General features: G+C 49.5%; 1 protein-coding gene across 1 annotated transcript in view; it reads left to right on the top strand.

Moving 5' to 3' along the window:
- The window catches only part of LOC137166555 (antigen WC1.1-like), a gene marked incomplete at its 3' end in the record, with an annotated part of 34,486 nt that extends 9,951 nt beyond the window's left edge, over positions 1-24,535 (top strand). Inside the window, exons 2-14 of the mRNA XM_067568327.1 lie at positions 1,322-1,639; positions 1,719-2,033; positions 2,473-2,784; positions 5,024-5,338; positions 12,508-12,822; positions 13,067-13,381; positions 18,651-18,968; positions 19,048-19,362; positions 22,259-22,567; positions 23,122-23,184; positions 23,271-23,585; positions 23,994-24,029; positions 24,398-24,535. Of these exons, the coding sequence (XP_067424428.1) occupies positions 1,322-1,639; positions 1,719-2,033; positions 2,473-2,784; positions 5,024-5,338; positions 12,508-12,822; positions 13,067-13,381; positions 18,651-18,968; positions 19,048-19,362; positions 22,259-22,567; positions 23,122-23,184; positions 23,271-23,585; positions 23,994-24,029; positions 24,398-24,535 (3,384 nt within the window). The remainder of the gene's footprint in view (positions 1-1,321; positions 1,640-1,718; positions 2,034-2,472; positions 2,785-5,023; positions 5,339-12,507; positions 12,823-13,066; positions 13,382-18,650; positions 18,969-19,047; positions 19,363-22,258; positions 22,568-23,121; positions 23,185-23,270; positions 23,586-23,993; positions 24,030-24,397) is intronic.
- Between the last annotated feature and the right edge of the window lie 466 nt (positions 24,536-25,001).

Here is a 25,001-nt window from a genome sequence, read left to right as displayed (position 1 = left end):
CCTACACACTCAATAAGTTTTCTTTAAAATACAGCCAGCTCCCCTGGACTCCCTTCCCCCTCATCTTAGCCTCGCAGGGGATCCTGCCCATCAGCTCCCTGAGGCAGTCAAAGGCTGCTTTTCTGAAGTCCAGGGTCCGTTTCCTGCTGTTCTCCTTTCTTCCTTTAGTCAGGATCCTGAACTTGACCATCTCATGGTCACTGCTGCCAGGTTACCACCCACTTCTACTTCCCCTACCAAATCTTCCCTCTTTGTGAGCAGCACGTCAAGAGGAGCACGGCCCCTAGTTGGTTCCTCCAGCACTTGTACCAGGAAGTTGTCCTCAGCACTCTCCACAAACTTCCTGGATCATCTCTGCACTGTTCTGTTGCTCTCCCAGCAGATGTCAGGGTGAATGAAGTCCCACAGGAGAACCATGGCCTGTGATCTGGACAATTCCGTTAATTGCCTGAAGAAAACCTCGTATATCTCATCCTCCTGCTCTAGTGGGCTACAGCAGACGCCCACCATGACATCAGCCTTGTTGCTCTCACCTCTAAACTTAACCCAGAGACTCTCAACAGGCTTTTCTCCAGTTTCATGCTGGAGCTCTGAGCAATCATACTGCTCTCTAACATACCGTGCAACTCCTCCCCCTGGTCCCTTCCTTACGAGCTCCATTTGCCACAATCCCATCTGTCCTTCCTGCGAGGCTGTGGTAACCAGTTACCACATGAACCTCCATGAACCTCCTTGGACAGCCCCCAGTCTACTCTCTACCCTCACACTGCACTGGGTAGTTGGACGCATTCCCCTGCTCCAGTCTTAGGGTGAACTCCTGGCTCCGTTGCAGTCAATGGAGGTTTTACCATTTCCTTCAGTGGGGTCAGGATTTCACTCTTAGGATTGAAATGTTATTTGGCTTCCAAGATCCTTGAGCTGTTTGGACCCAGTTCACACACACGGCCCCCGTCAGGTTGCCACCCTGGTACACACTGTACCAGACACAGCCAGCTGGGTGTGTCCTGAACTGACTCTGCTGCTTGTCTTTCTCTTTCAGTGATCTCCAAGAATGTCCTCGTTCACTCATTTACAGTGTCTGCTAACAAGCCCCTCTGTCAAACTCAGAGTATTGCAATCCTTACAGAACCCTCCACTTATAGATTCAAATGAAAAGTATCTTCTGACAGAGGCTGTTCCCTTTAACACTGGGACACACTCTTATCACTGGGCTGTTCCTTCTCACTTAGAAACAGTCCAGAATTTCATGTGCACTCTGGAATATTTCTAGTGCACAACAGAGAGTGTTATTCAGTCTATGTCCCATCTCTCCTGAGCCCAGGTCGTTGGGAGTCGCTCAGACTGTGGAATGGGGAGAGCCGGTGCGATGGGAGAGTGGGGATTTCCCTCCGTGGTGTGTGGGGCAGAGTGCTGGATGACCAGTGGGACATGAACGACGCCAGCGTGGTGTGCAGGCAGCTCCAGTGCGGAGTCGCTGAGAAAGCTTATACCCTCCCTAAATCTGAGCGAGGAACGGGCCCCGTGGGGCTGAGAAGGGTCCAGTGTGCAGGAAATGAGGCTCGTCTGACTCTCTGCAACATCTCCACACCTGAGACAGCCCAGGCAGGAATTGCTGAGGACGTCGGTGTCGTGTGTTCAGGTGATTCATTTCCAAATCTCACAAACATTTTCTGTTCAGTGGGAAAATACATATTAACAGCTGGGCTCTCTCCCTGCAGGGAGCAGGCAGATCAGACTGGTGGATGGGGCAGGTCGCTGTGCTGGGAGAGTGGAGATTTATTACAATGGCACCTGGGGAACAGTCTGTGATGATGCCTGGGAGCTACCAGACTCCAATGTCGTTTGCAAACAACTGGGATGTGGACACGCCATCAATGCAACTGTCTCTGCTCATTATGGGCCAGGATCTGGGCCGATCTGGCTGGATGATGTGAACTGCTCTGGAAATGAATCCGATCTCTGGGCCTGTCCTTCCAGGGGCTGGGGCCAGCACAACTGCAGACACAAAGACGATGCAGGAGTTCTTTGCTCAGGTCTGTTCCGGGAATGCTCCTGTGAGTCTGGTCAGCAGGGGACTTAATGAAGCATAGGGGTGTTTGAGCAGTGAGCCAAAGATGACAGAAAGTTTATCTCCTTTCTCTTTCTCCCCCACCTACCTACCTGCACTGCCAACAGTTAATACTAAGGGAGGCTGGAAATGTCACTTTATTTCCTTAGCCTTAGAACATGGGGTAATTTGTGAATCTTGGGTACCGCTGTGTGTCACTGTTGGTAAATGGTGTCTTTTAAACAACAATTCCAGTGCTCATGGGCCTGTCACTGGTCTCTAGAAGAATCTCTTTGATTCCTCAGATGAATCTTGCTGCTGTAGAATGGGCAGGTTTGTTAGTGATCTCTGGGATTTCAGCCTTCACACCCCGGTGTGTGTCACACTCAGAAAACCTCACACCCGACCTGTGCATTTCCTCCTAGAGTTCACGGATCTGAGACTGGTGGATGGCAGTGACTGTGCTGGGCGGCTGGAGGTTTTCTACAGTGGGACGTGGGGCAGTGTTTGCAGCAGTCCTATGGATGCAGTCACCAGGGCGCTTATATGCAAACACTTGGACTGTGGAGATGCAGGGACTCTTTTGAGAAACTCTCCACATGGAAGCGGCTCTGGCTCCACCTGGGTGGATGGTGTTCGGTGCAATGAGCAGCACAGCTCCCTGTGGCAATGCCCATCAGACCCTTGGAAACCACAGTCGTGTAACAGAGTAGAAGAAACCCACCTCTCCTGCCAAGGTAAATAGCAAATGGACACACACACACACACACACACACACACACACACTCTCAGTGGTCAGGTCTAGGTCACTGAAAGGGTTTCATATAATTATTGCAGTTTGTTACTGTTGTGGCAAACAGCCGGCTTCACCCTAGTGGGTCTCGTGGTTTTGCCTCTTGTGTAGGCCAGGGCATCACCAGTTACCCTGTCTGCCCAGGGAGTGGGGTAGAGACCCAGGCCCACCCGCTCCTCTGGGTCCCACGCCCTGCCAGTGGCTTTTCTCCCAGCAGCCATCTTGTGCTGCTCATCCGGGGGAGAGCAGCCTGTACATGCAGGCAGAGGGGCCAGGTAGAAAGGGGAGAAGAGAAGAGGGAGGAGTCCAGGGCAGGAGGGCGGGAAGGGCCTCATGGCAGAGGGAAATGTGTGGGGCAGGCAGTGGGGGGAAGCTCCAGTGCGGAGCACAAGGCAGCATTGCCAAGCTCCACAGATCAAGAATCATGAGCCTGTAAAGACCAGCCAGTCCCGTTATTCAGTCTGTCTCTGGACATTTGAACTCCCCTCGGCTCCTCGGCCAGAGCGGGGGTGCGAATCGCAGGCTGCAACGTCACCTTCAATGCACCCAAACTGCACAACTCTGCCTGGCTGCTCGGCTGCAGACTGCGCTTACCCTCTGCTCACCCGGAGATGGGCACTGCCAGCCATGGCCCAGCGCTGCCTTCACTCTCCCCTCCTGCTCCATTGCCTCTGGCAGACGTAGGGCTGGCTGGGAACGAGTTGGAGACCCACTGAGCTAATGAACACAGCCGGGCTCACACTCGCACACAGAACTTGTGCTGCTGTTCGGGGTGAGTTACAGGCCGAGATATCGGAGACCTGCACACGGACACCAGCCGCTCACCTCCACTGTCCTGCACCGTGACAGGGCGGGATTGGTTTAGCCTTTTGCAAAGAGCCACAATTCCCTGCCTGACTCCTCAGCTTCTCTGCCGGAGTCTGGGTAGCACATCCCTGCCCAGAGCCCCTCCCCTCTCCTTCCACCCCCACCTCCTGCCCCCACTCCTGACCCTTTCCCTCCCTGATCCTGACCCCATTCCCCTCCCCAATACTCCCCCATCTCCACCTGCCCCAGACTGCTCCCTCCAGCCCCCGTCCTCCATCCTTCCCCCTGCTCCAGCCTGTCTCCCTCCCTCTCATCCCGGCTCCACACCCACTGCCCGCCCCACCCACTTGCGGTCCTGCGTCCGGCCCCCTCTCTCCTGCCCTGCACAAGGTCACCCGTCCCCACCCCTCTGCTCCTCCTTCCCCCTTTCAGAGCCCCTCTTCTCCTCATCCCGCCTTCTGCCCCCACCCCACTCTCCTTTCCTCTCTCCCGCCTGCCCCTGATTCCTGACTCTTACCTCACACTCCTCCTCTACCGGCACCCCAGACCCCTTCTGCTCCATCTGCACTGCCCCATCCTGCCCCATTGCAGATCCCTGTCCCCTCCCCTCCCCCCGACCCTCTCTGCTCCCTCACTGTTAACTCCCTCCTGCCCCCATCTCCAGACTCACCCTCCTCACTCTGGCTCCCTGCTCCCCCTTTACTGACCCTGCTCCCCTCTGTGCCTCCTGCCCCCTGCTCAAAACCCCCCTCCTCTCCTCTCCTCTCCTCTTTCCTGCCCAGTCATTGTCTTCACCCCATTCCCTGCAACCCCTGAATCTGCCTCCTGACCCTCAGTGCCCTGCTCCCCTCACTCTCCACCCTCCTTTCACAGGGTCTCTGCTGCCCATCTCAGTCCCTGGGTCCTGTCCAGCCCCCTGAGCCACACGGGGGCAGCCATGTTCCCTGTGGGCTTCAGTCCCATTGCAAACAGTGGGAGCTGGCAGCCATCTTTGCTCAGGGCGGAGTGACTCCCCCACACGCTGAAAGACTGTGGGGAGATGGGGGCATCTCACCAGGTCCAGCCCCACTGACAGTGACGGGAGCTGGCGCCATTTGGACTCAGAGAAACTCGGTGACTTGGCGCCTTCCATCCTGTTATCACGAGACAGGTGAAACCCCCAAATCGCCAGCGTGGCGATAAAATGGCGAGTGCTGCAGCACTGACAGCCCGTGTGAGGCCCTGAGACGTGAGGAGGTGGCTCCACGAGGCAGCTCTGGGCACGTCCCGTCTCATGGCTCTGGGTGCGGATCCCTGCTGCCGGGCGCGGACTCTGCTGTGACAACGCTGGGGAGGGGCTCCCTGCTCGCTCTGACCTGCTCTGTGTCTCTTTGCAGGTGCTGACGAGCTGCGGCTGGCGGATGGAGGCAGCCCCTGTGCTGGGAGAGTGGAGGTTAAACACGAGGATCAGTGGGGGACAGTGTGTGATGATTACTGGGACATAGAAGATGGTGGTGCTGTCTGTAAACAGTTGGGATGTGGATCTGCTGTCAGTGTCCATTATAATGCTCATTTTGGGGCAGGATCTGGACGGATTTGGCTGTCTAACATTGTCTGTGATGGTACCGAGCCTGATCTCTGGCACTGCAGGAACGCGGGATGGGGTGTGCATAACTGCGATCATGGCATGGATGCTGGAGTGACCTGCTCAGGTAAGAATCAGCCAAATCAGTCCTGAAAGTCAAATTCCCTGAGACAAAAAGGTTTGAACCCAGAGGACTTTGTGTGCCTGTAAACCTAATGAGAAATGAACAGAAACCAGAGCAAGTCCTGTCATTACTGAGCTGTAATTATTACTATTCATGTCATTGATCACGGAGGATCCCCCGTGTAACTGTGAAGCCTTTTCATTATCACATTTCCAGTTGTTTCAATGCCACGTCTTTCCTTTCCTTTTTTGTCTGAATGGGTCCCAGCTGTGGGACCCTTAGTCTGGGGTGGGGGCTCATGAGGGAGGGATCTCTGATGCGGCCTGGAGCTTGCCTGCTGTACAAGGCTGAAGGTTTCCTAAGGATGCAGTTGTTTGTCAGGGCACTTAGTAGTGCTGGTGTCACCTGTCCCACAGGGTCTGTGGCTGCTGTTGCCAGTCGCCACTTTGGGGAAAAAGTATTAGGGAAACTTCATCATTGCTCTAGAAAAATTAATGAGACTCACTTAATAAGGGAACTTGCCTGCTTGCAAATCATGTGTCTGTTTATAACTATTAATTTTGTCTTACAAAACTGTATATAAATGTACCATGGGATTTCCAAAGAAGCCAACAGGAGTTTGGTGCCCAACTTGCACTGACTTTCATTGAGACTATGACTAAGGGCCAGATATTTCAAGATGTTGAGGTGTCTAAAACTGCAGACAGGCGCCCAGTGGCATTTTCAAATGTGCCTGGTGCCAAACCCCAGGAGTTTGGAAAATCCCACCAGGCCCTGTCTGCATTTCCAGCCACCTGCCGGCTCTTTGAAATCTGGCCCTGAGTCATTTTTGAAAATCTCACGTGGGCTCCTAAGTCACTGAGACACTTTTGAAAATGTTATCCTGACCCTAAAATCCAGATTTAGACACCCAGCCACAGATGTACAGATATGTGGGGTCATTTTATGTAGCCCATTTCCCACCCTCATGGGGTGACCAAGGAACGGGTGGATTCTCCCAGGTTGGCCAGAATTAGATTTAACCCAGGGCACTCCCTGGTCTATTCTGCTACTGTCACAATAATAGACATTTTCAAACTCTCTGAGACCCGGTAGATCTGGCGCAGCATAGAGGGCTCAGCCAGAACATACCTCAGCCCCACCCAGCACAGCAATACCATGTTATGCAGGCATTTGTTGTGACTCAATAGTTAACATTACAACTACAGACCCTACGTTTTAGTTTTAATTCCTCGTTTCTTAACATTCAGTAATAATAATATACTGCCCTGAAAACAGCATCAGGAAGAGTAGAATATTTTCCTATCATTCCAAGAGTTTATCAGCTCCCTCTGGCTATGGGAGCTAAGGGCAGTGTTTAATCGTAAGCCTCTCCTGGATTTTGAGTGTTTCAATGAGAAACCTTAATGTTCTCGTCACCTGGGGGTGGGGGAAGGGAGGTTTATGCTATTTCCTAGTATTTCTAACAAATAACAATATAGGGTGGGCGGGAACACTATAAAAATGAGCTGAATTGCAAGGACTTCAAAACTCTGCAAAAAACAGATTGGCCTTTGCCAGTGTAATATCCCTAACCTGGTAACAACAACTGCGATGGCTTGTACTTCACACTTAGCAAGTGCACCAGAGGGAGTCCTTCTAAAGCACGTCAATTGGCCTGGCTGTGCATTTGTAGCATTCAGTGCAGCCTGGGGCTTTGCCATGAGCTGTCTTCCCCTATATGGCCCAGGCAGTACGGAAAGGAAGCTCCCTGAATTGAATGTAGAAGTGGCAAGAACCAGACTGGGGTAAGAGGGGGAGAGCAGACTGGGAGAGGAACCAGTGCGGTGGCTGGGGGTGGGGAGGGAACAGGACGTTCTGAGACTGGATACTGGTGGGGGGAGAGAAACTGGGACTGGGAGAGAAAGGGGGAGTTGGGGACTGTCTGGGGAAGGAGCCAGATTGGGAGGGGGTTGGGGAAAGAGATTAGGACTGGCTAGGCAGGGTGACTAGAACAGGGAGTTAGGGATAGAGACTGGGACTTGCTGAGGAAGAAGACGGGGATCTGGAGGAGACTGGGGCTGACTGGCCGAGGAGTCTGGGACTGGGAAGCCCTGGGGAGGAACTGGGGGTGGGTGAGCAGAGACAGAGCAGACAAGGAGCCAGGGTGTGGGAGGAGTCTAAGACTAACTGGGCAAAGAGACTGGAATAGGCATGCAGGGTGGGGCGGGAAGACTGCGAGCACAGCTACATGAACATTAAGTGTGTGGCAGGCTGGGCTGTAAATCTGCCCTGCACTGGCCTGCCATGCACTCAGTGTCCATGCGGACGTGCTGCCGGGCGCTAACCATTCCCCAGTGCGCTTCCATCTACTCCCGTTTCAAAGCACTAGGAAAACGTTAGTGCGCAGCAGCAGCAGGGTCCACGTGGACACGCCGTGCTCAGCCGGGTAGTGCGGGTGAATTTACACCCCAGTGTGCCACAAACTGAGTGTGTGTGTGGAGAAGCCTGAGACAGGGGTGAGGCATCAAGGGAGTGAAACTGGAGCTGGGGGCAGACAGGATCATCCAAGGGAAGGGTGGGGAGAGAAACGGGTCAGATGAGGATCTCAGAGGGGAGAGGCAGCACAGGGAACAGGGAAAACTGGGACCTGTCTGGGTAAGTCAGAGGTGAAGTCTAGGGCTTGCTGGGCAAGGAGTCTAGGACTGGGAATGAGAAGGACTGGAGCTGGGTAAACAAGGAGATTGGGCTAGGACACAGAGCAAGGGATGGGGAAGAGACAGGACTGGGACGGGGACAGGTTGGAGTGGAGGGGGCATAAGGGGATAAATGTGGGGGAACAGGGGAAGAAGGTTCTGTCACCACTAGAGCACCACCTCTCCAGTGCCTGGAATGGAGCCCAGGATCGCAGAGTTTTGCCATTCCCCTGTTGTCAGCAAATATTTGTCAAACCCCACCTCCCCAACAATCTTCTGATCCCCTCTAGTGCTGGTCCACAAATGAATGACAACCTGCTACTGCTGTCAGTTACTCTATTACCTGTGGTGGCAGAGGTTTGTGTGGTGGATCTAAAGGTCCAACCCTACTGGTGAGCCATGTGCATGTCAATATGATTCCACATCTTGGAACATCTGGTTTTTCTGTTTGCTTTTTTAAAAACCTAGGAAATTAAGCACAAAACTTACTGATAGGAACATTCAGTTTGCAAAGTTGAGCCTTAAAATATAAGGAAATGGGAGAATTAAAGTTGCCTTTGCACTTGTACATACACATTGACATACCGTCTTCCGTTACATTCTGACATGCTATTTTCTCAGTCTACAGGAACCCTGGCTCATTCAGTGCACAGGATAGACAGTGCTCTGAATTAGGGTTGTGGAGTGAAGCAAGCGGTTGTCTGTAGGACCCCTGCCTCATTTGTTGTAGAAACTGTAAAGTCTGCTGTGTCTGAGGCAGGGGGTTGCAGGCAGAGAAAGGAGGGTCTCATTGTTCAGACAGTTGAATGCTGCCCCGGGGATTTGGATTCTATCCCTGCCTCTGCCACAGACCTGCCAAGAGATGCTTGGCAAGTCACTGAAACCAAATGTTTCATAACTGTTGCTCATTGTATGGGTGGCACACTTGAGACTGTGGAGTTTGATTTGCAGAAGTGCTGAGCACTCGCTGCTGTAAACTGAAGTCAGTGGGATCTGTGCTGCACAAACCTAAGTACTCTGAAAAACCAGGACCTGAGTGTTTCAAGTTGGGCACCCAAAATTAGTGTACGATTTTGATTATTTTGGCCATAACGTCTCTGTGCTTTGGTTCCCTGTGTGTAAAATGGAGATAATACAACTTCTCTACCTCCCAGAGGTGTTGTGAATAGAAATTAATTAATGTTTCTGAAGCATTTAGGTTGTACAGAAATGAGCATCATAGAAGACCCCATGATGAAATTAATAATTCAGTATTTGGAGTAGGGTTTGGATGGCGTGCAGTACATCAGGGCTGGGGCCACACATTGATCAATGAGTATAAAGAGAACTTTTGACCATCTTCCCATTCAGTGAGTACCATGTGTTGTGGGCACTGAAGGAGGCAGGGGTCCTGTGGAAAAATAGTATATGACCATGTAATTATCATGTAACAGTATCATCACGCATAGTCACAAGATGGACTTATTAAGGTCTCACAGACAAGTGCAAGATTAGCATTCTGAATGTTTGAGTGCTTGACTTAACAAACTTAACTTTCTTTCAGATTCCTTGCTTTGTAGATTTTGTGACCAGAAGAAAGCATTAGTTCATCTAATCTGACCTCCTTCATAACACAGGCTATAGAATTTAATGTAGTTACTCCTGTTCTGAATCTTATTTACTTGTATTTGGCTAAACATATCTTCCAGAAAAGCATCCAGATTTGATCTGATACTTCAGAAAGTGTGGAATCTTCTGTTTCCCTTCTACCGGTAGTTTGTTCCAATGGTCAATCACCCTCATTATGAAACATGAATTCCTAACTTCTAATATGAATTTATCTGGCTTTAACTTCCAGTCATTGGTTCTTGCTCTGCCTTTCTCCACTAGATCAAGGAGGTCTTTATTGCACAGTGTTTTATCTCTTCAAAAGCACTTACATGTATAATTCAGTCAGTTCTTGGCCTTCTTTTTGGTAAACTAAATGGACTGAGCTCCTGAAATCTCTCATTGCAAGGCTCATTTTCAAGACCTCAAATTATTTTTGTGGCTCTTCTCTGCACCCTTTCCAATTTTTTAACATCCCTCTTAAAATGTGGACTCTATCACTGGATGCAGTATCAATTTCACCAATGCTATACAAAGAAGTAAAACCACGTCCCTACTAGAGCTCGGCAGAAATTATCCGATGAAAGAAGTTTCATTGGAAAATGCCAGTTTATTGAACTCAAACTTTCTCATGAAAAAGAAGCAGATTCAGTGAACTTTCCTCAAACCAAAGGCAGGGCTGTGGCAGAAACCTACATGGTTCCCATCCAACTTGCCTGGCAGACAACAGTCAGTTGTGCCATGCAAAGTACCCCGGAGCTGGGTATCACAGTCTTCCAGAGATCATGTCTCTGGGGCAGCCCCATGGTGAGCACTGTCCTGAGACCAGAGACCCTGGTCTCCTAGGTTCCACAGCTCTGGGGCAGCCCTGCCATGCAGACCAGCACCTGAAATCTCTGGGAGCCCCAGCTTTACCCAGGTCTGTGCTCTCAGCTCCAGCTGCGAGAGCCAGGAAGTCCTGGGATGGGCTACCACATTCCCAGCTGGGCCAGGATTCTCCAGCCCAGGGCGTTCCACATGGCAGGGTTGCCCCATCACTACAGCCACTGGAAGCCCCAGCACTGACTATGAGAAATGGACATTCCTGTCTTACTGTTAGCACTGGTGAAACTGACAAGAATGTCAGATTAACTCAGCATCTGCTGGGGTTCCTGGGAGCAAATTTTATGTTGAATACACCATGTGTATACATCCCAGGACCACATTAGCTACAACATCACAGTGCGAGCTCATGTTCAGTTGTTTGTCTCCTATGACCCCTGCATTTTTATGAATGTCACGTGTACCTCTATTTCTTTGATTGCTCTTTTTCCATTTCCTACAAGTGTTCGAAGGGTAACTCCTGCTGGAGCTCTCCCTTGTCCTGGGAAAGCAGACAATGGCTTCAGATAACCTAGTAACTGATGCATGTCTGAAAATACAGGTGTCAAGGCCATTTATCTTTTGCCATTGGACACAACCCTCTCCATAGACTGGGAGAGCGTAGGGACCTGTCTTGGGGCACAGCACTCACCACTGGACTGGAGCCTCCTCCTGGTCACTGTTGTGGATTAGCTCAAGGATGACATCCCCTGTCCATGGTTTGCACAAAGTCACCGCCTCCTCGTCCACCGGCAGCCTCTCCAGGAACTGCCACATCCTCTTCATGACTTGGCCCTCCAGCCATGTCACCATCAGTGTTTCCCCATCCTGGAGTTCGGTATTTGCAGTCCATTCATCAAGCCACTTACCTCAGTGGCAAATGGGGGGAATCTGGGACCACCCACTACCCTGGGTCCGGCCCAGGGGCCCTGTAGATGGCAGCCACATGCTGCCTCCCCTCCAAGTGCTCAGTATATTTCCCTGGGCCACTTCCCTGTGGCCTCAGCACCTTCTTCACCCTTACCTCAGGACCTCAGCATGTCAATCCTAGCAGCCAACCAGCAGCTCCCATTTGTTCCCCTGGTCCCTGCCAGTAACTGCTTTGTCTATGGCGCTAGCTTCCATCCACCAGCTAGGAACCCAGTCCTCCCATCTTGAGTTCCAGGTAGTAACTGACCAACTCTGCCCCAGCAGCTGCTTTTAGATGAGCCTGCTGGGCCCTGATTGTTTGCTCCCACTAGCCCTTCCCTGAATGGATGAACCCAATGCAGCCTCTCTAGGCTCTTTGGAGGACTCACCTCCACTGCTCACACCTGGGATTAAACCGTTTTACATCTGGGTGGGGTAGACACTCCATCACAGAGAGCTTGGGAACTGTTAAAAGGGGACCCCTGATTAACAGAGCAGAAGGGACACAGTCTGCAGGAAAAAAGACTGAAACCAGTCCTCAGAAACGGGGGTATGTGGGATAATTTGGGCCAGCCCAGGTTTCAAGGGAAATGCTGAGCTTTAGTAAGACATAGGCCTGTAGGCCTTTAGTTGCTTTAACCCTTTTCTTTCTGATCAGTATGTTCCTGTGGATAAATAAATATTTCCACTGTTCTGGGTCTAGCACTACTCAATATTTTCATTAATGACTTGGATGATGGAGTAGAGAATACATACATTAAATGTCTGGATTACACCAAGATGGAAGGAATTGCAAGCTTTTTGGAAGAAGGATTAGAACTCAAAATCCCCTTGGTAAATTGGAGAATTGATCTGAAATCAATACATTACAATTCAATGGAGACAAGTGCAAAATACTAGACTTATGAAGGAAAATGAAATACACAAAAATAAAATGAGGAATGATAACATCATATCTTCTAATGTATATTGATTGCTCTCTAGTTCTACGGTTTTCCATGTCCACTGTGCTTTTTTGTTTCTAATTGCTGCCTACACTTTGCCACTGAACCAGGATGTGCTTTAGCCAAAGTTCTATGGCAGTGGAGCATCTAAATCCCTAGGCCCTGTTGTAAATTCCTGCCTTCTTTGACTCTCTAGGACACATTAAGCCCCGGCTGGTTGGAGGGCATAATGCCTGCTCGGGACGTGTGGAAATAAGAGATGGAGAAGCATGGACCACTGTCTGTGATGCCCACTTTGATCTTAAAGCTGCCAGCGTTATCTGTAATGAACTAGAGTGTGGAACAGCTCTAGCTATCCCAGGAGGAGCTCACTTTGGAGAAGGACATGGACCAATCTGGACTGAAAAACTCCAATGTGAGGGGAATGAGTCACACCACGCGTACTGTCCCAGGATACTGAACATCAGTCATACATGCTCACATGCAAACGATGCAGGAGCCATATGCGCACGTAAGAATTCAGTGCAAAGTCGTTAAACCCCCAGTGATGTGTATTCTAGATTAGGATGCAGAAAAATAAATGATCTCACTGTGAAGTGACTAGGATAATAGGGTTGGCATCAGCTTGTGGTAAAACCCAAATGATCCAAGATAACTAGAAATGCATCAAATCCCCCTGACTTCCCTTTCTTTAACGATTTGGTATAAAATAGCTCCAAGGCTCCCATTCTAAGCATCTTTTCTCTTCTCCCCAGAGCACACAGGGTTCCGGCTGGTGAACGGCAGCTCAGCGTGCTCAGGGAGGGTGGAGATCCAGGTTCTTGGTGCCTGGGGAACCGTCTGTGACTCACACTGGGATTTACCAGACGCCAACGTTCTCTGTCATCAGCTCGACTGTGGATTCGCTGTATCGGCTCCGGGAGGAGGGTATTTTGGGACGGGAACTGGCTCTGTCTGGACAGACACATTTCACTGTAAAGGGACTGAACCCCATTTGGGGCATTGCCCAGTTACTGCCCTGGGGGCCTCTCAGTGCTCACACGACAATGACGCCGGTGTCAATTGCTCAGGTAAGTGCAGGAGAAATGCTGGATTCATGACACCTGCCCCTCGGTGTGTGACACTGCCCCCTAGAGCAGGGGGACCTCAGGGCACAGAAAGGAGAAGGGGAGCTAGTTATTAAACAAGGTATAATAACAGTAAATATATTAAGAATAAAATAAAAGTAAATAATATTATCAGAAAAGAATAGTTGTGACCTGGGAAAGCCCTGGATTCTCCAGTAAAAAGGACAGCAACTAAGTCCTTGTGCAGGGCAGTGGAGCAGGGGCAGAACTAGTAATTAGAGGGGGAGCTAGTAGCAATCGCCAATACGGAGGTTGGTTCACACATCCTGTTATAAAATATTCTCAACACCTTCTTCAGAAGTTCTCAGTCCCTCATTGTTTGCAGCAGGTCTTTGCAATTGGACAAGAGGTCAGTGCTGGGGCCAGGAAAGTGCCTTTCCCTAGCGCAGTGAAATTCCTTCCAGGTTTGGCTGAATTATAAACTGCTGAAAATAACCATTTCCCTTCTCTCACATGAGTTCTTGAGGCTATTTTTGGTAGCATGACACAGAGAAATTCCTGCTTTCTCTTACTTTGCTTTTTTACTTTTCTCACACCTTTCCCACTGAAAAAAAATGTCCCCTGTTTTTTTACACTTTTTTAAAAAACTTTTTTCTAGCTTGCTACAATGAAAAAAAATATGAAAATGAGAAAGGGGGAGGAAGAAGGAAATCTGTAAACCCAAAAACTGAAAAGGAAAATTGATTTTTTTTTTCTTTACCAAGAGTTGAAGTGAATCAGCATTTTAATCAGCATCTAAACAAAATTCTCATTGCATTTCCACATGCCAATATATTGGATCTGTTTAAAAACTGAAATACTGCATTTGAAATACTTACCGGAAAAAATTTGGGGTGTTGACCTGCTCTAATATTTATCTTATATAAAAAAAAATTAAACAGTTTTATTTAGTCAAAGCAAAAAGCTCAAGAATTAGGAAATACCAGTGTTAAGGTTGCCAAAGCAATGCTAATTCCTCCCCCCTCCCTCCCTTGTGCATATACATTGATACAGTCTAATTGCATGCACACATCCTATTATTTCACACACACACACGCACACGCATCATCCTCCGCGGCTTCAGCCTCCTTCCTTGAACTGGCTGGATGGTGCTCAGGGGATGTGGGAGCAGCTGAATATTTATTTTTATCCGCATCAGTCAACATGTGCCCCGTGGCCTTATTTACTACACATACCGTACACACACTGCACTGAATACAGAATTATTAATTTCTTCATGGGCTTTTTTGTGGTGCTTGTCACCGTAGTACCAGAGTGCACCGCAAACATTAATGAATTTGTCTCCATAACACCCCTGGGAGAAATAGCAGACTATTATTAAGCCCATTTCAAAGTGACGTAGGCACTTAGAAGCCCAAGAATAACATTTTAAAGAGTGTCTAAGTGACTTAAGGACTTAAATCTCATTTTTCCCCCCAATAACGTAGGGGCCCAAGAACCATGGAGATTTCACCCTCGTGATGCTTTAAGTCTCTTCTGAAAATGGCACTTGGGCGCCCACATCATTTAGTTGGTTTTAAAAATTTTACAATGATTAAATCCAAAATTCCAAACTCGCTACTTATTTGGAGTGATTGGGCACCAACCTGAGACCCTCAGGGCCTGATTCTTCAGAGCACGCACCATTTCTGTGGAGCTTTTTGTGTTCAAAGTACTGTCCAGACATTAATAAACCCTCACAAACCTCCAGGGATGTAGGTGGGCAAGTATTATTATTAGCTCCATTTGACAGATGGTGACACAGGGAGAAAAGTAAAGTGACTTGCCCAAGTACCCCAGGAGTGTGCTCAGCAGTGCAACCAGGAGAAAACTGAATATTTTGACTCGTTCCACCAGACTTCACTGCCTTACTGCAGAATAGCTGAGCATCCACATCTTCCCTGGACTCTGGCTGCAGTTGTGAGTGCTCAGTGCTTCTGAAAATCAGACCCAATAAATATTGGTTTAAGAGACCTGCTCAGCATCACCTGTGATGGTCTGCAGCAGAGGCAGGAATAGAGCTGAGTTCTAGTGCATGACGATCATCCTTGTTCTTCCTGTGCTCCCCTGCTCATTCTCTATCAGCGTTCCAGTTTCCAAAGTAGCCCATTCCACTACTTCACCACGCTCTTAGTAAAAAATTGTTTCCTAATATCTAACCTAGACGTCCCCCACTGCAGCTTGAGACTGTTGCTCCTTGTTCTGTCATCTGCCACCACTGAGAACAGCCTAGCTCCATCCTCCTGGGAACCCCCTTTCAGGTAGTTAAAGGCTGCTATCAAATCGCTCCTTATTCTTCTCTTCTGCAGACAAAACAAACCCAGTTCCCTCAGCCTCTCTTCATAAGTCATGTGCCTCAGCTCCCCAATAATACTTTTTCCCCTCCACTAGACTCTCTCCAATTTCTACACATCCTTCCTGTAGTCGAGGGCCCCAACCTGGACACAATATTCCAAATGTGGCATCACCAGTGCCGAATAGAGGGGAATAATCACTTCCCTCCATCTGCTAGCAATGCTCCTACTAATGCATTCCAATATGCCACTGGCCTTCTTGACAACAAGGGCACATTGTTGATTCATATCCAGCTTCTTGTCCACTGTAACCCCCAGCTCCTTTTCTGCAGAACTGATGCTTAGCCAGTGGGTCCCCAGTCTGTAGCTGTGCATGGGATTCTTCGTCCTAAGTGCAGGACTCAGCTCTTGTCCTTGTTCAAAGTCATCAAATTTATTTTGGCCCAATACTCCAATTTGTCTGGGTCACTCTGTATCCTATCCCTACCCTACAGTGTATCTACCGGTTCCCCCAACTTAGTGTCATCTGCAAACTTCCTGAGGGTGCAATCCACCCCTTCCTCCGCGTCATTAATGAAGTTGAATAAAACTGGGATGAGGACCGACCCCTGGGGCACCCACTTGATACCAGCTGCCTATTAAACAGCCATTGATCAGTATCCATTGAGTCCAGTGATCTAGCCAGCTTTCTATCCATTCATCGAACCCATACTTTTTTAACTTCTTGGCATGAATACTGTGGGAGATCGTATCAAAAGGTTTCCTAAAGTCAAGGTTTATCACCTCCACCACTTTCACCACATCCACAGAGCCAGTCATCTCGTCATAGAAGGCAATCAGGTTGGTCAGGTAGGACTTGTCCTTGGTGAATCCATGCTGACTATTCCTGAGCACCTTCCTCTCCTCCATGTGCCTCAAAATGAATTCCTTCAGGACCTGTTCCATGATTTTTCCAGGGACTAAGGTAAGGCTGATAGGTCTGTAGTTTCCCGGATTCTCCTCCTTCCTTCTTTAAAGAGGGGCACTCTATTTGCCTTTTTCCAATTGTCTGGGACCTTCTCTGATCACCAACAATTTTCAAAAATAATGGCCAATGGCTCTGCAATCACGTCAGCCAACTCCCTCAGCACTGTCGGATGCACTGCATCCGGCCCCATGGACTTGTGCATATCAAGCCTTTCTAAACAGTCCTGAACCTGTTCTTTCAGCACTGAGGGCTGCTCACCTCCTCCCCATTCTGTGCTGCCCAGTGCAGCCATCTGGGAGCTGACCTTGTCTGTGAACACTGAGGCAAAAAAAAGCAGAGCACTTCAGCTTTTTCCACATAGTCTGTAACCGTGATACTCCCCCCATTCAGTAAGGGGTTCACACTTCCCTGACCACATTCTTGATGAGAACATACTGTAGTAATTCTTCTAATTACCCTTTATGTTCCCTGCAACCTGCAACTCCAATTGTGCTTTGGCCTTTCTGATTTCACTCCTGCAACCTTGAGCAGTATTTTTATACTCCTCCCTAGTCATCTGTCCAAGCTCCCACTTCTTGTAAGCTTACTTTTTCTGTTTAAGCTCACTGAAGATCTCTCTATTAAGCCAAGCTGTTCGCCTGCCATAGTTGCTGTTCTTTCTGCAGATAGGGATGGTTTGTTCCTGCACCCTCAATAAGGTTTCTTTAAATACAGCCACCTCCTCTGAACTCCTTTCCCCTCATCTTAGCCTCCCAGCAGATCCTGCCCATCAGCTCCCTGAGGGAGTCAAAGGCTGCTTTTCTGAAGTCCAGGGTCCATATCCTGCTGTTCTCCTTTCTTCCTTTTGTTAGGACCCTGAACTTGACCATCTCATGGTCACTGCTGCCCAGGTTGTCACCCACTTCTACTTCCCCTACCAAATCTTTCCTCTTTGTGAGCAGCATGTCAAGAGGCGCCCGGCCCCTAGTTGCTTCCTCCAGAACTTGCACCAGGAAGTTGTCCTCAGCACTCTTCAAAAACTTCCTGGATCGTCTCTGCACTGCTCTGTTGCTTTCCCAGCAGATGTCAGGGTGACTGAAGTCCCCCAGGAGAACCAGGGCCTGTGATCTGGAAACTTCCATGAATTGCTTGAAGAAAGCCTCGTTTACCTCATCCTCCTGCTCTAGTGGGCTACAGCAGACGCCCACCATGACATCAGCCTGGTTGCTCTCACCTCAGAATTTAACCCAGAGACTCTCAGCAGGCTTTTCTCCAGTTTCATGCTGGAGCTCTGAGCAATCATACTGCTCTCTAACATACCATGCAACTCCTCCCCCTGGTCCCTTCCTTACGAGCAACATTCTGCCCTTCCTGCGGGGTTGTGGTAACCAGTTACATCCATGGGCCTCCATGTCTCCAGTCTACTCTCTACCCTCACACAGCACTGGATAGTTGGACGCATTCCCCTGGTCTGGTCTTAGGGAGAACTCCTGGCTCCATTGCAGTCAATGCAGGTTTTACCATTTCCTTCAGTGGGGTCAGGATTTCACTCTTAGGCTTGAAATGTTATTTAGGTTCCAAGATCCTTGAGCTGTTTGGACCTAGTCCACACACACGGCCTCCGTCAGGTTGCCACCGTGGTACACACTGTACCAGACACAGCCAGCTGGGTGTGTCCTGAACTGACTTTGCTGCTTGTCTTTCTCTTTCAGTAATCTCCGGGAATGCCCTCGTTCACTCATTTACAGTGTCTGCTAGCAAGTCCCTCTGTCAAACTCAGAGTATTGCAATCCTTACAGCACCTTCCACTTATAGATTTAAATGAAAAGTATCTTCTGACAGAGGCTGTTCCCTTTAACACTGGGACACACTCTTATCACTGGGCTGTTCCTTCTCACTTAGAAACAGTCCAGCATTGCATGTGCACTCTGGAATATTTCTAGTTCACACAGAGAGTGTTATTCAGTGTATGTCCCATCTCTCCTGAGCCCAGGTCATCAGGAGTCATTGAGACTGTGGAATGGGGAGAGCCGGTGCGATGGGAGAGTGGAGATTTCCCTCCGTGGTGCGTGGGGCAGAGTGCTGGATGACCAGTGGGACATGAACGACGCCAGCGTGGTGTGCAGGCAGCTCCAGTGCGGAGTCGCTGAGAAAGCTTATACCCTCCCTAAGTCTGAGCGAGGAACGGGCCCCGTGGGGCTGAGAAGGGTCCAGTGTGCAGGAAATGAGGCTAATCTGACTCTCTGCAACATCTCCACCCCTGAGACAGCCCAGGCAGGAATTGCTGAGGACGTCGGTGTCGTTTGCTCAGGTGATTCATTTCCAAATCTCACAAACATTTTCTGTTCAGTGGGAAAATACATATTAACAGCTGGGTTCTCTCCCTGCAGGGAGCAGGCAGATCAGACTGGTGGATGGGGCAGGTCGCTGTGCCGGGAGAGTGGAGATTTACTACAATGGCACCTGGGGAACTGTCTGTGATGATGCCTGGGAGCTACCAGACTCCAACGTCGTTTGCAAACAACTGGGATGTGGACACGCCATCAATGCAACTGTCTCTGCTCATTATGGGCCAGGATCTGGGCCGATCTGGCTGGATGATGTGAACTGCTCTGGGAATGAATCAGATCTCTGGGAGTGTCCTTCCCTGGGCTGGGGCCAGCACAACTGCAGACACAAAGAGGACGCAGGAGTTCTCTGCTCAGGTCTGTTCTGGGAATGCTCCTGTGAGTCTGGTTACCAGGTAGTTTAATGGAGGGGGCAGATGTTTAAGGAGATTGCTGAGGATGATGGAGACTCTCCCTGACTGTCTCTGCCACTCTTTCCCTTGGGTAATTACCTACCAGAGTCACCATTAGAAAGTCCTCAGCTCCCACCCAGAGGTACTGGAGATATTAGAAGATTTCCCTAATGCTAGAATATATCTGAAGGAGATTGTATCTTGGAAAAGAGTGTGTGAAAAGGATTTAGGGGCATGGTGGAGAATTTACTGAACATGAGCTCTTATGTTATGGAAAAATGGCCTAATGCAAGCTTTGGATGTATAAACAGGGGAGCAGTGAGTAGCAGTGGGTACTAAATTTTACCCTTGTATATGGCCCTGTGAGACAGATACTGGAATACTGTGTTGTTGCCAGTTTTTTCCATCACCTTGGGATACGCTCATTTCTTAGGGTTACTTTCCTTGTGGGGGGGGGGGGGGGGTTGTAGTTCTATTAATGCACTGCTTGTGTCACTTGTGTTTTCATATGGAGCTTTACTTCTCCCTTCTGCAAGTCCCCTCCCAATGGAGCTACCCTGCAGGACCTACGTTTCCCAGGGCTGGGTTCCTCCAGCCCCAGACTCAAATAAACACCCACATATACACACACACATTCACAGATTAACAGAGTGTGACTGAGCGGACCGGGTCTATCACATTCTCATCTGACCCCTTATATGTCCATGGACCTCAGCAGGCTGGTTTAACAGCACTTCCAAGCTGCCACCCTTATATTGCACTGGCACCGCACTGGAACAGAGCATGTCTGTGCAGGCTGGGTCTAGCAGCACTTTAAAGCTGCCACCCGTATGTGCCCCTGGACTCAGCAGGCTGGGCCGAGCAGCACTTCCAAGCTGACACCCGTATATGCCACATGTTCAGCATGTCGCTATTCCCACTTACACGTTACAATTATTCTGGTAGTAACACCCTTGATGAGCAAACCGCACATGACTTAGGTAAGAGAAGCGTTGCTGCAAAGGAAAATAGGGCAGCTGAGAACACGAAAGAGTAAACAAAGCTCGGAGGGAGTCTGGCAACCAGCTTGATTATAAAAGTTATTTTATTGCCAGGTGTATAAAACGTATGATAGTAATAGCCATACAAGGAGAGAAAAACAGCCAAACAGTTACAATATTCCACAATTTCAATTGGGGTATTGGGGAAATCTAGCCCAGGTTTGGTTACAAAAGTCAGGTTTAGAAAGTTATACCTGGACTAAGAGAGGGGGAAAGAGAGAGAGATCAAATTCGGTCTGAGGGGAAAAAAGTGGGCTAACTAGAGAAGAGAGACAGAGAGAGTCGAGGTCTCACCATTCAGCGCAGCATGAACCAGTCAAAGGTACCCAGGAGACAGGCAGTTCAGGTAAGGATCCAGCATGCTTGAGACAGGCAGAGCCCCCAATACGATCAGTCCGGAAAAGGTGAAGTCCCAGAGAAACTGATGCAGCTTTTAGATTCAGGTATCAGAACATAGTTTTGAACTTGAGTTGGGGTTTTGACTCAAGGGAGTATACCAGAGTTGTTTTGTTTAGTCTGGACAATAGGAACTGATCATTCCTGGCTATGGGCAGTGTTCTTTTGAGAGCGCTCACAGTGCAATCAGGCAGATTCAGTGTTTTGGACATCAGTAAAGGATCTATGACTAGAATTGGTCTGATAACTGCTGAGCTGGGTGCGTGCAGGCGTGGGTTCATTAACACCTGGAGCAGAGATCTCCCATCATGCCGTGCTTCCCTGCCTCACTGATACCATAGTTCAGTGCGGTCCCTGCCTTGGAGCTCGGTTCTCCATTTGGTATGCTAGTAGAGATGTTTCCTTGTTCCATCTTCGATACAAATGAGGCTCTCTGTTTTCCATTCGCTGTGCTGATGGAGATGCCTCCTTCTCACATCTTCGATGTAGATGAGGCTAGGGCAGTTGCCATAATCTTGTCACCCTTGTCTGGAGGGGTTTAGGTGTGTCTCCCACTGCCTTTTCATTGCTCTTGGTAAGTCTGTCTCTGATCGGTTCTGGTTAAAGCAGAGGCTGGGGGCAGGGGGTTTCAGGTGAGTCAGAAAGAAGAGGTTTGGCGCCCTGGTTCCCCAAGAACACGGAGCTGACAGGTAACAGTGTCCAGTTCTGATGTCCACAAAAATTGGAGAGAGGGCAGAGAGGAGGCACAAAAGTGATTTGAGGACTTGAATAAAAGCCTTGTGGTAAGAGATGTAAGACTCTGAATCTGTTTAGCATTTCAAAAACCTCAAGAGGTGACTTGATTCTGGTGCATAAATTCCTTTGCAACGAGAAAATGCCAGTTACTAAAGGGTTCTTCAATCTATTGAAGAAAGGCAGAACAAGAACCAATGACTGGCACCTGAAACCAGTAAAATTCTCATTAGATATAAGGACCCATTTTTAACAGTGGGGTTATTAACCATTGGAACAAACTAGTGAAGGAAATGGTGCATTTGGCATGTCTTGAAGTCTTCCTGTCACATCTGGATGCCTTTCTGGAAGATATGGTTAAGTCAAACTCAAGTATTTGACTCCAGGCATGGTAACTGGGCATTTTAAAGAAGACTATTTGATCTCATGAACCCTTCTGGCCTTAATCTATTATTTTACTAAAACCTGTCTGGAACGGTTGGTAAATGGTGGTCTTTCAGAGACACCCATTGTGTTTGTATAGGGACTGTGGTGTCTAAAAGAGTCTCTGATTCTTGGAATGATTCTCTCTGGCACTTTCTTGTGCAAACTAAGGCACAGGAGTGTCAGCCATCACTGGGATTTCACTCTTCACACCCCAGTTCATTTCAGACTCAGACAATGTGAATTCCCTTTCTGTGCATTTTCTTCTAGAGTTCATGCATCTGAGGCTGGTTGGCAGCAGTGACTGCGCTGGGCGGCTGGAGGTTTTCTACAATGGGACGTGGGGCAGCGTTTGCTCCAATCAGATGACTGGAATCACTGCAACAATTATATGCAAACAGCTGAAGTGTGGAGATGGAGGGCAGATTGCAGGAGGCACTGAATATGGAAAGGGTCCCACATGGCTGGACCACGTTGCATGCCGTGAGCAGGACAGCTTCCTTTGGCAGTGCCCATCACAACAGTGGAATCCAAATTCATGTGATAACCGAGCAGAAGAGACCCATATTTCTTGTCATGGTAATGCTGAAACGATCTACATGCGCGTGAGCACACACAGGCATGCAATATGTGTAATTAATTGGAAGCTTATGAGAGAACTTTTGATGTTGTTCACATCTCAGGGCAGATATATTTAAATTCTCGAGATAAGATACAAACATATTTTCATGGTATTTATAGGAATAAGCATTTGGTGGGTTAACAACAAACATGCAAATTAATTAATTGTAAAAGAAACTGGCGTTACACAGTGTGCTAAGGGAGTGTGAGATCCCAGACAAGACTCTCTCTTGAGACCATCCCTAGGCAGCTCTGTAGTTATTAATCCTTTTGGGTTGAACCATCCAAGATGGGCCCAGGTTGTGCAGTTTGCGTCAAGACTGGAATTCCCCACAAGTTTGTCAGCATGTCGGCCTGTGTGTCTGAATACAGCAGAATAGCAGATTCATTAGTTATTAGGTGACCTGGACTTCACAATTCAGTTTATACAATGCTGAAATTAGGGGTTTAAATTCTACTCCCACATCACACACACAGCCCAATCCATTCACCTCAGCACTTTCTCTCCATAGGAGAAAAAGGGAAACCATCTCAGACCCTGTTTGTCGAATGCCCGAACTCTACGAACTGCACAGGTATCTCTGCTTCTCTGTGTCTCTTTCTTGGTCCCTAAGGACTTTCCCAGCTGTCTCAGTAACATGTGAGGTTTCTGCATTTCCAGACAAAGAGAAGTTGCGTGTCGTGAAAGGAGAGGACAGCTGCTCGGGGAGAGTGGAGGTCTGGCACCGTGGCTCCTGGGGAACAGTTTGTGATGACTCCTGGGACCTGGCAGACGCTAATGTTGTGTGTAAACAACTGGGCTGTGGATCTGCCGTATCTGCCCCGGGTGAGGCTGCATTCGGCGAGGGGACTGGTGTCATCTGGGTGGAAAAGGTGAACTGCAGAGGGACAGAGTCATCTCTCTGGGACTGTCCCGCCACGCCCTGGGGTGAGAGTAACTGTGGTCATAAGGAAGATGCTGCCGTGAATTGCTCAGGTGAGTGACGGGACGTTTCTGTCAAGTGCTGTAATTATCCGGGAGGAGGATGGATCCGCCTGCCACTCACTACCCACTTGGTCACAGACCAGGCCCTCCCATCCCCTGTGTGCAGGAGTATCATGGATGCTTGGGGTGGAACCTTTCTTGGCTCAGGTTGATTAAAGCATCAGCCCACATGGTCCCTGCATCCATCCCAGGTCCCACTGCTGCTTTGTTACTACAGTCCTCAGCACGGGGGACTTGGGCCTAAATCAGTAACATACAGACCCTGTGCTGCTGGGAGGGAGTGTGTAGAGGTGACACATGGAGACCCCCAGAGACTCTCAGAGGAGACGTTCCCCCTGGTAACAAACATTTCACCTGCCCCTCACTCCAGACTCCGACTCTCCTCCCTTCCCTTTGCAGGTGTGACAGAGACGACAGCATCACAGACTACAACAGGTAAAACATCCCCCTCCTCCCTTCGAGGGTTAAATGTACCTGGTGCTGGGTCACAGAGGGATGAGCTGCAGGCTGCAGCCTGAGGGAAGGAGCTCCTTTCCCTGCCCTGTGAAATCGAAGGGGGAATGACCCAGGGGTGGGAGCTGCAGGCAGTACAAAGGGAGCTATTCCTATCTGCTGGTTCTAGCTGTCGGGGCTGGGCCCATGATTTAAACAGCAGCCTGTGAGCTGCCGCCATGGCGCATAGACTGTGTCCCATCCTGTTACCTGCTGTCCTGGGCCGTGCAATGAGTGAGTGGGGAGCTCCCCGGGGCTCTCCTGCCTCTCACAGAATAATCTCTCCCTCTTGCATGTTTATTTCCATCCAGCTGCCCTGCGCCGCCTTCCGACCGACAGTGGGAGAATCACGGTGCCCGTGGTCGTCTGCATTATCCTGGGGGCCCTGCTCTGCTTCGTCTTAATTGTTCTGGGTGCGCAGGTGCGAAGCGCCAGGGCCCAGCGCAGAGGTGGGTCCCGATTGGTGTCTCTACACAAAATGCCTCGGCAGTAGCAGTGGTGCTGCGGGGTGTCAGTGAGGGCGTTACCAGACCAGGAGGGGTGGCCAAGGGTGCCCGTTAACTCCTCTCTAATTTGATATTTCATTAACTGTCTGGCAGTGGAACAGCCCTGCCATGAAATCTGGAGATGATGCTAACTAGGGAGCATCCCAGTTTTAGGGAAACTGCACCTGTATCCCCCCGTGGTCCACTCCAGGAGTGCCCAGTCAGGCCTCAGGCCTCCAGCCATCCTGTCTCTGGGTAGGATGCCCTGTCCCAGCCCTTCTGACCAGGGGGTTTGAAGGCTGCACAGCCCCCTGCCTTACACTGTGAGATCCCCAGAAGCCAGCCTGCCTAAAGGCCAGCCCCCGCGCTGTGCTTGTTTCTCCCCAAGGGCTCTGAGCAGTGCATTGCCAGCAATTACCAGTTACCACCC

The sequence above is a fragment of the Emydura macquarii genome, unplaced genomic scaffold (assembly GCF_026122565.2).
Source record: "Emydura macquarii macquarii isolate MOO-44397 ecotype Brisbane River unplaced genomic scaffold, CSIRO-AGI_Emac_v2 contig_2887, whole genome shotgun sequence".
In the NCBI taxonomy this organism is placed as follows: Eukaryota; Metazoa; Chordata; order Testudines; family Chelidae; genus Emydura; species Emydura macquarii.
Note: the sequence above shows the minus strand (reverse complement) of the source record. Positions and strands in the feature narration are given on the sequence as shown.